Source organism: Leiobunum rupestre, chromosome 11, assembly GCF_980474605.1.
Source record: "Leiobunum rupestre chromosome 11, qqLeiRupe1.1.hap1, whole genome shotgun sequence".
Lineage (NCBI taxonomy): Eukaryota > Metazoa > Arthropoda > Arachnida > Opiliones > Sclerosomatidae > Leiobunum > Leiobunum rupestre.
In genome coordinates this window covers 38,965,680-38,979,962 of record NC_143394.1, presented here as the reverse complement: position 1 = coordinate 38,979,962, position 14,283 = coordinate 38,965,680, and the positions used below count along the sequence as shown (strand labels likewise).

The 14,283-nt window shown below is 38.0% G+C and overlaps 1 protein-coding gene across 1 annotated transcript in view; it reads right to left on the bottom strand.

The window, feature by feature from the left end:
* Positions 1-14,283, bottom strand: part of nAChRbeta1 (nicotinic acetylcholine receptor beta1) — a 60,472-nt gene that overhangs the window by 23,377 nt on the left and 22,812 nt on the right. Inside the window, exon 2 of the mRNA XM_090163497.1 lies at positions 4,298-4,434. Within this exon, the coding sequence (XP_090019623.1) occupies positions 4,298-4,434 (137 nt within the window). The remainder of the gene's footprint in view (positions 1-4,297; positions 4,435-14,283) is intronic.

Genomic DNA, 14,283 nt, shown 5'->3' with positions numbered 1-14,283 from the left:
CGTTGCTACCATTTTTTTCCCGCCTGCTCTCCCCTCCTCCATTTTCTCTTCGGATCTTTCTCGGGAAGAGGAACGCGCTTTCCTTAGGAAGCAGAAATTGAAATGAACTCTCGAGGGTTTCAATTGATTTTATTCGCGATTCTCTCTATGCGGAGCGAAAGCCGAAACCGAGGAAGAAAGTATAAAACGGATCCCGATCTTCAATGACCCTCATTCGATCGGACTCTCAGGGAAAAAGTGCCAGACGCCGTTGTTGTTGAAAGCAGATTCCAATGACCCCCGGGATGTCAATACTATAGAATCTGTCCACACTACCAATTTCTGCCAACGTGTGTGAAAAATTTTACTTTGAAAATCGTCCAGAGCTGGTCAAATCTATTTATCTATTAAATTATATCTATTATTATTAATATTATCTTCTTGGGTAGAAATATTTTATAGGAGTATATTAAATTTAGTTTTCTATAATTCATCATAGCTTTGCGCATCGTCGAAGAATACCCCACGTCCGTATTTATTGCGGCAGCTAGGAGCAACAAACACAATGAGAACGCAGCTAGCCTTTAAGCACGCTAACGAAATGTTGCGTACAAATTTCATTGAACGAGCCTTTACGCTGAACGTTTTACGAAAAGGGGGAAGACAATTTCCGAATTTTCCCCTTCCGACGGCAGCAGGCGCTAAAGCTTCTAACCTATGAAAAATGTACACCAGAAAATGCACGACTTTTGACGGGTTGCGCTCTCCTTGTGTGGGGTGCTGTGTTTGTTGCTCCTAGGTGGCAGCATCTACGGTAAGCAGATTGTATATCATTTTGTAGAAACTGGAGAGAAGGAATCATAGTAGATGGCGCGTTACTACGCGTACGGGGATCATATTTATGAAGTGGTGTATTACAAGTGGACAACTGGAAAGCAAAAATCAGGATATCATTCTTAACAATTCGTTATCATTTTTTAGAATTTATTTCGCTAATGGGTTTCGAGACGGTTTAAGTACCACTTGGAGATATAAACTTTCATTATTCCATTCTATCGGCATTTACTTTGTCTTAGAAAAACCACCCTCTTTAAAAAAAAGGCTCGTAGGGGTTTGTAGGTCAGACCGAGTCGAAATAAGCTAACTCAGATTGAATTTTTGGGTGCGATTTCGTCTCTTCCTCTTCTTCGAGAATAAACTCAAATCCTCTTTTATTCGTTCGAAGGATATAAAAAGCAAAGTAGGGGTGTTTAAAGGGATGAACTCGCCTCCTTCCCTACAACCAACCTCGGATTATCCTCCCTGGTTGGAACTTTTTTGGAAGTTTTAAAATTTACGGTTCCAACTCAATTCGAGGGAAAGTTCTGAGTTTCTTTTTGAAACTTGGAGCGAAACGACCGAAGAGGCCTGGACACTCTCCGGGAGGAGGGTAACGTTCCAGGGTCAGAGAGAAAATTGAGGATGGTGGGGACGGAAATGTCTTCCCGGAGAAATAAATAGTTGCTGGGCTCTGCGGAACCATTTCGGCCAAAGTCCGGCATAAACTGGGCCTAAGCCTGGCAGATTAGGGGCTTAACTGGGATCATATACCTGTTTCGTTGTTTTGTAATTGCCGAACTTTCCCCCCTCACCTTTGTCTCCCACGAGGGCGGCCCATATAGAACGCCTACTTTCTAAATCCGACGGCCTCCCTTGTACCGTTTCTACGCTAAAAGAACGGAGGCTTATCTATACGAACATATATTTTTTATATCATTTCTTTGTTTGTTGGGGATTTACTCGATGGCTACGATGTACCCTAACAAGACGATTCGCTCACGTCAAAGGCTTCCTCACCCACACCCTCCACCCTCCACCCTCCGACCGTATACTTCAATGGGTTTATTTTGTAACTTATAGCGGTTTTAATCTCTAACAAAATGTATTTATTGGTCGGACGATTTTGATTATAAATTGAAAGGTCATCAGACCATTGACCCCTGGATTAAGAGAAGGCCTAGAAATGGTATGGGCAGGTGTTGAATTTTTGAAACTGACAAAATCAATTTTAGTTTTATGCCTCTGTTGGCCGAAAGATGGCCCTAGATCTTTCTATTTTGACGTCATCAAGTCAGGCTGACAGCGAAAGATCGGCTGCTATTGCTTAAGGGCATTAGATTATGCGAGAATATTTAAAATTCGCGCCTTGATCGTCTCGATATAAAGGTTGGATATCGCGCCATCTACTGAGTGTTTCGCGAGCGTGTGAAAAATGTTTGCCGCCCCCTGTAGTAAAACGATTTCTAGGCCTTCTCTTAATCCAGGGGGCAATGGTCAGACTTAAGTTTCCGGGATAGTATTTGAGCACTACGTTTCTTTATGTAAGAGCATGAGTGTATAATATTATAACATAAGTGTGACACTTCCGATTCTTCACGTGCAACAGAGACTGCATTACGGGCTTGATCGCCGTTTCGCGTCCGCTCGCTTGCCTTTGACAGCGCCTCGCTAGGGGAATATTTTATCCTTATGCTGACGTCACTCCGTTACTAGCTCTCAGTAAAATATTCCCCAAAGTGACAAAACTTCTGGAAGAATATTATAGACTTGTGGTAAGAGTAAGACCTAATTTCAAATGAAATGTCAAGAAAGAATCTAGTTCAATTTCGGTTTAATTTCCGTAAATGTTTTAATACTTTCGTATAAACCAACTTATTAGCCTTAAAAAGTTTTCGTTTAAAATTAAACCCTATTTTAATTAGTAATCTCCCATTGGTCCATCACTTGTAAATAACCTTTGTTTAAGTCGTGTTTCTTACAATTAGTTCTTTATATCGTGGAACCACAAATTCTTCTTTGGTCACGCTAGTTTTGGAGAGTGTAAATTTATTCAAAACAATCCCTTTCTCGAACCAACTCATTTTAATCCTTAAGTAAGGAATTAATGGCTAAGAAGTCTTATGTTTTAGGAACGGGGTCGTGTTTCCAATAATTTCAAAAGGAAACGTCTAATTAGGTTCTTCACGACGGTGCGGAAGATATAGGCTCGTCCGACTAGCTGAGCTGAAAAGGGTGCCAAATGTGCGGGCACAATCGCGTTACTTCTCAATGAACGGAGAGAAGCGGGTGTTGGCCGTGAGATGGAGTGCGGACCCGCTTCAAACGCTCTGATATATCGGCCCTCCTTAAGGAAATCAATTTTCTCAGGGACACACGAGCAGTTGCCGCAAAGGCGGGGGCAGGAAATAGGGGAGGGGAAGGAAATAACGCCATGCTGGAGTGGGGGGCGCAATTTGGGGTGTATGCCGAGGGTGCAAGATTTCCAGCGAAGCCTTTTGGGATGTTATATTATAGCAGAAGTAAATGACCCGAAGTTATCGAAATAGCGCTCAGAATCGGAGGGCGTTTTCCTTGTGAAAATGATGAAAAATTCAAGTCAAATAAAAGCTAATTTCCATCCCCGTCTTTTAACGCGATAAATTGCACTTGTGAATTGTGTATAGCTATTTCTATGTATAAAAAATGGTTTCATAAAAACCAAAACTTTTTTTCAGCCTAGGAGCGGGCAAAATTTTAAATTCGAGGTCAAAATGTAACTTCATAAGGAAAACGCCTCCAGCATGGGGAGTATAGCAGTCTGATAACTTAGGTTCATTTACTTTTGATTATAGTTATATGCCGTAATAAAAAGTCAGCATTTTTTGCACACCATAAATTTCTGGAATCTATATGGAAGACTCCGGTTAATGTGTCGACAATTAAAGATTTTTTTTGTTTTATCATTTCATAAGCGTCTTCCGTAATAATGATCAATTAACTTTTTTATCATAGTGGTATATTTTATTAGGTAAAAGGATTTGGCTATTGTGAAATAATAATGAGGTATTCTTGAAATTAATATTAGTTTTTATCTAATAAATTGAATAACTATTTCTGTACTTTGTAAATTAGGACTTTTAAAATTTAGTGAAATTTTCTCTTAAATTGAAAAGCTATTCCATTATAACTTTTATAAATTACATTAAAAATATTACAAATTCTAAAAAGATTTTGGTAATTTTTCCTCTAGGATTTATATTACAAATCTATAAAATAAATGTAGAACGTTTTAAACAATTTTGAATCATAACGGGGGTGAGAGATATCAAACGACTATAAATCAAACGATTTGTATTTAAAATCTCTTCGTACTTGTCTTTAATGACGGGCCACCGGGAAAATCTGGGAAGCCGTGTCAAACAAGTCCCCGTAGGCCTTGCCACCTCCGGATTCTCTCTAGATAGGAGGATCCCGAACCCCCGCACTTCCCCGATCCCCCATCTCTGTATTTTTCACTTACCACGTTAATGAGTTGGATGAAAGAGAGGCCGAATTGAACTTCCACTGTTTTGTTCATGGATTCCACAGGCCGGATGAGTTTGTTGTAATCGCGAAACAGATCTCGAACTAACCTTTCCTCGTCTTCGGAACAGCGGACTTCAAAAGAAATAAGAGAAAAAATGAACCAATTTAGTATTATATTATTCCGATTTTAGAGAGATCACTTGGAATTATTTATAGGGAAATATATATTGTATACGATTATTGAATTTACTTTCAATATCGATTTAGTTGAATCTACGACAAAAAATGCTTTTTCAGAATTCTTATATTTCGTTAAAGCGAAAAAATACTAAAATTCAATCTTAGACAAAGGATGAAGAAGCTTATTATTAATTTAAAAATATATTGTTTTATTGTAAGAAAATATGAATTTTTTAGAGGTGCTGATCTAAACATAAATATTTTATTTTAGAAAGGTATAGTATGTAGCTAAGGTGAACTAGCCAAATAGAGTATTTTAAAAAATATAGGAAAATAAATTGAGTAATAAAACAGTATTTATATATCGTCATTACACTCCACACAATGGTTTTCTGCTTGCTTACTTACTTTATTACTTATTACATAGGTAATATTTAGAAAAATCTTCCCATTATTCACAAAAAGGAGAAAGCACCCTAACTGAAGCTCGCGAAAAAATGTGTCGCCTTATCTCAAACCTGTAATTAGAATTGGGGCTAGAGGTCGGCGGAACAAATAAATTAACCGGAATAATTTCAATTAATCATTAAAATTCGTATTATTTGTTTTATACGAATAAATTATACGATTAAACAACGATTTAACATGCAAAATTAATCATTTTTTTCGAATATTTATGAATAATTCTCGGTTATCGATAAATATAAACAATCGTATAATTTCTTATTCAAACGCCGACCTCTAAATTTTGGGGCTATATAGTGTCAAAGAAAAAGTATATTATTTATTTCCATAAGTGTGATCATTTAAAAAAATGTACTCAGTTAAAAAATTGACAATAATAAAATTATGATCATAAGCATTTTAAGCTGTGAATTTCCCTAGCCTTAAGCTAGGATTATTGTTTATCGCGTCATTTTCATAATCATATTCTAATGTCCACACTTTATATATACTTGTATTGGAAAGGTGTTCTAGAAGCGTTTTCTCTCTCGTCTCCTTCTTGAGGGTAGAAAACCAAATCTAATTCTCTATAAAGGCTACCATCGTTTTTTCGGATGGTTCTTCCTCCCCGTCTTTGCCCATCCCGTAATCTCTCTTCCTCCGTGGTGCCCGGTTCTTTCCCCTCTCCAGTGTCTTCCCCCGCATCTACTCCTCGGAGTATTTGGCAACGTTCCAATTCTTTTTCGATCCGCGTCACGAATTTAGTATGACTGATACGCCTGCGCTGACGTTCCTGTTTGTACCTCCCCCATTTTTCATCTCCCCTCTGTCGATGTGATTGGAGTTCTTTGATTAATTTAGTCGATATTTAGTTGGTCGTAAACTAAAGACTGAAATAAAAGTAATCTTGAAAAGGCTGCATTTTTTGGGTTGGTTCGCCAGTCAGGTGTTAAAAACGGTTGTATACCATTGAACCGAATCCCGTTCGACCGAATCCCATGGCAACGAAAAGTGATTTCGTTTATGGTGGGGATTCGGTTGATTCGGAAATTTAAATCTGCTTCGTGTTTTTATTTGTAGATTTTGATGTATAGTAGGTTTCGCGATTTTAGTATTCATAATTTGGACTAAGCAAACGAATAACTCCATGTTAAACTAATAACAAAAATGTAATACGAATATTTTCGATTTAATGGGATTCGATCCAATGGGATATAATGCTAGAGATTTTACCATTCGACCGAATTCCATACGACCGAATCCCATTATAGTATATAAATGCAGGACATATGTCAGGCTTTTATTATTTAATGTATTCGGTCGAATGGGATTTGATTTAATGGGAAATAATGCTATGGGTTTTCCCAATGGACCGAAATATATTTATTTAGGCTATCAGGTTAGGTTAGGTTAGGTTGGGTTAGGTTAGCCGGGCGCGCTGCAGGCGCGTAGGCACTCTAGGTTAGGATAGGTTAGGTTGGGTTGGGTTAGGTAAGCCGTTCGCGCCGCAGGAGCGTAGGCACTTTAGGTTAGGTTAAGCCATTATGCTTAGAAAAATATGTATTTTTGGTTTATTGCAGAATCATTTTTATTTATACAAGAATAAATTGACCGAATCAATACATATTACAGGCGATAGTTTCCAGTAGCGAAAGTACACTGTCAGTAATAGAAATATTTCCCATAAAATATCGAATTTTATGGGAAAAAGGTCTAGAAATGACATAGTTTAGTCCAAAATAAATATACTATCGTCACGTACCCTACGGTAAGTAAAAATGTACCACTACCGTATATTGAATAAAAACCGCGCAAAACGCGGTTTTCGGTCGATTGGGATTCGGTTAAATGGTACATTCGGACGAATGGGATTTCGGTCCAATGGTCTACAATCGTTAAAAACGTAAAGTGATTGAAAGAAGTGACTTTAGCTGGTTTTTTCTATTCAAATTTTGAAGTAATTGAATTAATTCTTTCTGTTTGATTTTACGTTTAGCGTTTTTAATTTTCTTCACCCAAATTTGAAGCCCTTAAAGGTTCGATTATAACGCTTTTATGGATACTAGATGGCGTTAATTTAAACACTTTGGCAGGAAGGGAATACAAATATTGATACGTTTGGCGCCATCTTTGTAAGACTTCGATTTTTTAATAATAATGGCGTTACCCCTGTGACAGGATCTTCTCCCTCGAGATATATATTGGTCTATAGGCCGATAGATGGCTGTCTCAAAATACTTTTAGGTTAAATCTTTAAAGAAACCATTGAATTCGATGAAATAAGGATATCTTACTGTGGATTTATTCATATGGTAATAATGACGTTACGTTAACTATATATTACAAAATTATTTTGAAAACTCATCGGTAGCCTGCAAAGGTGAATCTTCCAATCGAATAACATAAGCTGTACAGGAAAATCATATACAAGGTATTTCAAAAGGTTATGCAAAAAGTTTAAGGAGTTGTAAGCGGTGAGTTGAGTAGCATGCCTGTTTTTTCCCCATTTTCCTACGAGTAGTTAAAAGAGCGCCAGAGAGCTTCAAAGTGTGGCCTACTAGCCCCTGTAAGTAAGCTACAACAAACGCAAAACCAAGCGGTGGCCGGGTTATGAGATAGAAACCATTTCGTTACACGTACTTTCAAATGTATATTTTTCACAGAGTTAAGGTTTTTTTACTAAATTTTTAATCCAAAAAAAAATATTTTCATTTGGCGAGTAATGCAGCGTGTAACAATTGAAACGTTCGGGACGTGATCGCGAGTCCGAATCTAGAAATAAAGTTCTTCCCGGCACCGAGGTTCGCTCATTTCGGGAATTTGAAGAGCGTTTATCTCCCGAGATTTACTCTTCGAGACTAGCCCGTAATATCGTCGACTTCTACGCGTCGAGGCTGACTGAAATTATCGATCTGGTGGCGAATTTGACGACAAAGTTATACTTCTAGGATGGCACGTAGTGGCTCGGTGATGTCCGAACTGTCCAAATCGAGAATGAAATCTGAATCCCGAGCGCGTCCTTTTTGGTCAAAATGAAAAGGGAAGTTTCGGGTTTCTTCTGCCCGTTCCCGCGTCCCCTGACCATCGCCGCCGCTCCGTGGTGGTTCAAACCACGCTCGGAATCCCTGGAATGCGCTAATCTCGGCCGGACCAGTGACCACTCGCGAGATTTATGACGGACCGACCATCCCTCTGACCCCGTCATTCCTCTTTCCGAGAGTCGTCTCTATACTAAGCGTCGAGTGCCAGAAAGGAAGCCTCCCTGGAAGGCTATCTATATGTATATATACATATATATGATCACGAACATGTCGTAAAATATTTTTCGCAGCGGCAGGCGCGCCCCCTGACGTCCAAAATTGAAGAGTCCCGGCCGTTAGTCTTTCGTAATCTCGACGGAGCTATACTTTTACGACGCTCACTTCGGATTTTTAAATTTCACCTAGCTTCATCTCTCGAATTAAAATCCGGGACAAGTTTCACGTGCCACTCAAGAATGGGCTGGTTAAAGAAGCCCCCATATAATTTATATTCAAACTGTTTTGGTTTTATAATAACACTGTTTAAAGAATTACTTTAACGCTGTTAAAAACGGGGTAATCGAATTTACTGGCGTAGAAATATCCTAATACGTTATATAAATATATGAACTCCAGTTTGAGATAAAAACTGCCCAAAATTTAAAGAGATTCAAGATATACAAATCGAACCAAAAAAAATAATAACAAAGTTAACTTTGAACTTTTTAACTTGAAAAGAAAATGTTAATCTTTCTAAGCCCTTATCCTCGTTCTCGAGAGCGTTTCTTTAGTAGGGTAGAAATGCGGATCCAGGACCCCTAACGCTTCTACGTAAATCTTTTATCTAAAGATGGGGTTAGTTTCGGGAAGATTGAGCTACTTATTACGGGCGCTACCGTTCGCGAGATAAACGGATTGTTGGTCAGATTTTTCTTTAGGCATTTATCAATTTTCAGACAAGCACGTTAGAGGCGAGAAAGCCTGCGGGGGAACGAAGGGGAAACCAGTTTCCTTATTTGCGCAAATAGGATCAACTTATAAGATCGACGGGGGCCCCTCAGTTTCCGTTGTCTCTCAATCAGTAATAGCGTAAAAAGAATGCCCGCTTTTTCGTGTCGGGCCCCGAACTCTGGCAATGCAGAAAGGCTCTCGCTATTGGTGGGTGATTTCCGCGCTTATTTAGTGGTCCGCGCTTTGTACGGGGAATCGAGGCGGGCCAATTGGATTAAGAGATTTACGTCACGTGACGAGGTAAAGGGCAAAAGAAGGACGAGGTAAAGCCCGGGTTTTAACAAGGGATTCCCGCAGCCCCCACCTCGCTCGTTTCGCTCCTTCCGCGAGGGCCCGATTTCTTTGGCAAGCCGATCGATTACGCGAAGGGGCAAAGTGCGCGGGCCACGCTGATCCCCGCATTCTTTCTTTCATTGCCCGACCCCCTGCCTGCGCCATCCCGACCCGAGCTCAGATAGAGCGAGGGATGTGGCCTGAAAAAATCCCCTTTCGAAATCGCTGGTATTAGGGTCCCTAAGAGTATGCTTCCGATCCATTTATTTCACCTTAAAAGTAAGGTCATTACTTATAGTGAATATATACCCTTTTCCAAAATAATAATGACTTTAGCCAATTATTTGATATCATTGAAGGTAATGGTTATTATTGATTAGCTATTAAAGTTAATACGAAAATGCAACAGGAAATTTCTACCATATCAACAAATTTATATGGAAAGCGGCATTTCAAGGGGAGCACTCGTGAATAATGGCCAGTTTCATCTTTAGTGGGTTAAAGTTCGAAACATCCTTGGACTTAAAGTTTGCATTCTTTGCTCCCAGTCGCAAGTTCTCCTTGCAACGGTTAATTAATGGTAATACTAACAAGGAGACTACCCGAGGTGTTACACACCGATTTCGTTCAAACTCGGAGGATTGGTAGACCTTCATGTAACTTGAAAAATCCTAAAGGGAATTTATTCAATGGGCAACGGTTTTGCCATGGCAACGAAAAATGTTTTTGACAACATAAAATTGAAATTTTTCCTATTTAAGCCATATCGGTTCATTTTCACCCATTTGGTTCAAATTGATCAAAATGTGATCAATTTTGATTTTTTTCGTCAATTTTTAAATTTTTTTTTATAATTTTGGTATTTTAAAACTTTTCAATCGGTCCAAATCCCATGTTATTTTCAATGGGAAAATTTCCATTTTATGTTGTCAAAACATTTTTCGTTGCCATAGTAAAACCGTTGCCCATTGAATAAATTCCCTTTAGTGTTTTCCAAGTCACATTAAGGTCTACCAATCCCCCGAGTTTGAACAAAATCGGTGTGTAACACCTCGGGTCGTCTCCTTGTAAGTGGATAGCGTGGCATATATAGGAGCAACAAACACAAGGAGAACGCAGCTAGCCTTTAAACACGCTAACGAAGGGTTGTGTACGAATTTCATTGGACGAGCGTCACGAGCCTTTACGCTGAACGTTTTAAGGGCGTTGGGGGGAAGACAATTTCCAAATTTTCCCCTTTCGACGGCAGCAGGTGCTAAAGCGTCTAGCCAATGAAAAATGTACACAAGAAAATCCACGACTTTAGACGGGTTGCGTTCTCCTTGTGTGGGGTGTTGTGTTTGTTGCTCCTAGGTGGCATAAAGGGTTCATTGAAGGAGTACTTTAAGAGATAACAATATTGGATTTTTCCAAAGGTTTCAAACATCAATTTTTCCCAAAACAAATCATTGCCCTGATTGAGTCAATTGGGAATATTTCCTTCTTGGTCGATACGATAAAAAATATTGATAGTGCCATTTAAACTATATTACATAACGATACATTTTTATCGTTAAGACGTTAACGATCCTTAGTAAAATCAACAACTTTATGAAGTTCTTTACAACTTACAAGGAGAGTGCCAGAGGTGTTTATTGTCGGTTTTGTTCAAAGTCGGGAGTAATGTAGACCTATATGAGATATGAAATTTCCCAAAAGGAGGCGTTGCACTACCCATTCGATTTGCCATGGAAAAATAAGCGTTTTCCTTATTTTACCCAAACAGTTTTACAGTTTTACCCCAAAAATGATCCAATTTAGCCAAACTTGATGAAATTTACCTAAATGATGTCCAAACGACCCATTTCGTGATTTTCAATTTTTTTAAAAGTTTTCGTGAAAACGAGAAAATCACATGCATTTTTAAATGGAGATTTTTTTTAAGTGGTCAAAAACATTTTCGGTTGCCATGGCAAATCGAATAGATAGTGCAACGTCTCCTTCTGGGCAATTTCATATATTATATAGGTCTACATTACGTCCAACTTTGAACAAAATCGGATATAAACACTTCGGGTACTCTCATTGTTAGTTACTACGGATTGTATTAAAATTAATCGTGTATTTGATCAACGTTCGTTAACCTATGAAATTTTAACGGATAACAAAACGAGTTTAATTCTGGGTATGCTTAAGTAATTATCAACCCTAGTAATGGTATATTTCCATAGCCGTAGGCGAGTCCTTTCGTGGCTTATACAATTTAGCAACACCAAATTCTACCTCGTTTTCCTCCACCGCATTTTGACACGTTCCTTCTACCTTAATCCTAATTTGTACCGAGCTTCGCAATGACGCAATTTCCGCTGACCTTCTTCCCTTACTAGTTTTCCACTTCCTGGCACGCTCATCCGGCCAGTGCATTCTGATCCGTGAAAGCGAGAATGCGCTCTTACAAGCATCCAGAGAAATGGCGCCTTATTTTTACGTGTTTTGAAAGTTTCCCGTTTTCGAGTTCAGCCTGAGGAGGTCGCCTGGGAGGCTTTTATAGGGTCGTCCTTCAAACCGTCCTCCCGTTTCAGGCGACGCGTAGTTTACTCTCCTCATAACGGCGACTCTAACTGGCCATTCTCTTTAATTAAAACGCCTCTGGCCAGCGGCGAATCCTATAAATTAGAGCGCCACAATAACGGGTGATAGTCGATATAGAAGGATGACTCCTAGGGCCGGCTTCTAGGGCAAACGAAATTAATTATTCGCCCACTTGAAGATAGCGCTTATGAGAAACGCTATCGATATCACGCGCGATTAACTATATTTTAGGTCAGCCCCAATCATTACCTTTCCTGCTCGATTCCTCGACAGGCAAGGCTCTCGGAGGCTTGATTTTAAATGGGAAGGGATGTTTCCGGTGACTTAGGGCCTATCCGGCCGTATTTATATTGCCCGATTCGCGAGCGAAAGTTCATCGCGTCTTGCAAGAGTCTCCCCTTTTGCAAGCTTAGAGAAACATTTTAAGCCACCGTTTCTCGATGCCGATTTCGTTATCTATCTAAATGTTGGACTTTCGAATTAGTTTCCCACTTTTCCAATGAATTGTTATCAAGAATTCATTTAAGCTATTGAGAATGTACGAGACTACCCGTTTACGGAAGCGAGGAACGCAAAACTATAGATTTGTATCACGGGATATTATATTTGGAGGGGTATTCTGTAAAAATCAAAAGTAACAAAAATTATCGATCTGTCAAAAATGGCAATGCGCTTGTGGAGAAGGAGCGGATGTAGAAATATCAAACTATCGATTGCGTAATTTAAATTTTGAGAATTGGCAGTATGTTACGCGATATCCGGTATTTGAGTCAAATAATAAACTAAATGCTTAAGATGACGTAAAATAAATGTTTAGGTTTGGTGCCCAAAACTTAATTTGGCACCAACTATAAATAAAACTACCAATCTTGCATAGTAACTTGTTTTTTAAATTATTTATTTATTTAAAACATTTTAAAATTTAAACACTACTAGTGTCATTACCATTAGGGAACACCATAAAAATATTTTTAAAAACACGTTACTATGCAAGAGTGGTAGTTTTATTTGGTAATCGGAAAAAATGTACAAAGGAAAAAATGTCCACATTACTGGCAGATAGGTACATGTAAGAATGTACAGGATTAAAATGTACACATACAACGATAAAATGACAAAGATAAATATTTATTTTTTTATATCTATTTACATATTTGGTTTACCAAACCTAATATTTTGGCTTACACCACGAAGAAATTGTGGGATTTGACCAATACTATAGGCAGTTTGATATTTCGATAGCAGCTTCTTCTGCACACGCGCATTGTCATGATTTTTTTGTCATTTTTTATTTTTACAGAATAGCCTCCCTGATTAACTAATCAACAAAACTGTTTTAAAGGCCAAAAAAATAATAAAAAAACGTTAATCTTAAGTAACATAAAATAAATAATAATAATAATAATAATCAGCTAGGCTAATACCCAAGGCACCACCTTAGGCCTAAGTCGTCAAGCGACTTTTGAAGCCTTTAATAAGTATGACATCTAGCCAAAATTATCACCGAACGGATTTTCAAAGTTATTGCGCAATCAAGAATTAGTTCGTAAAAAATTGATAAATGTAGAAACTACATTAAGTTTATAAATAGTAAAAATTAAAAATTTTACCATAGTTTGTACGTTTAGTAAACACCATTCTATTTTTTAATTAGGTTTAAATTGAGTTGTTCATTTTCCGGAAAGATTTTAAATGCGGAAAAATTTCCGCAAAGCAGAAAAAAAAAATTGAAACAGGTTTTATTCTAGACTAGTCTAGAGATTTATTTTTACTTTTGGATTTGAAAAAATGAAGTGAAAATGCCACGAAAATTAAAATACTAGGCTAATCATGGAATTAAAGCTTTTATTTTCTTCTTTTCGGAAAAATATGGAAAATTTTCCGACTTACAACATTAGGTTTAAAATTGTTTATAGATAATAACAAATATAAAAAAAAATTATAAAAACGTTCTATTAATTTTGAAAACAATTTAACTCAAATTGTTCTTTTTATAAAGTAACTTGGCCTTAGTGTTTAAATGTGGCTCTGACTTTTACAAGGCTTTGAGCGCGCGCTACACCCGCTAGGAATATAGGTTTTTCTAGTGCGCGTGCAAATAGCTCGTGCGAAGATTATACTAATAAAGCTGGGTCTCGTGACTTTAGAGCAAAACCACTTTTCCCTAGGCACCCTACCTACAAAGTTGCATAGGTTAATAGCGTTTATTCGATTTATAGCATAATCTGTATTACAACGGTATACGTGTAAATATGGGCCCAGTTAAAATATTATCCATTTGATCGTATCCGTATTAAAATCTCTAGTGAGAACACGTATAATGTTATAGATGGCGCCAGAAACATGCCTTCATTATTCCAATTGATTTTGACTGATAGGAAATTGATTAGTAGCGATGAATTCTGTTATTGCATTGTAGTTTATCACTAAAGAGTGTATAGATCAGTTATCGCGTTTCAAAACATCCTGTATAATTTTAGCT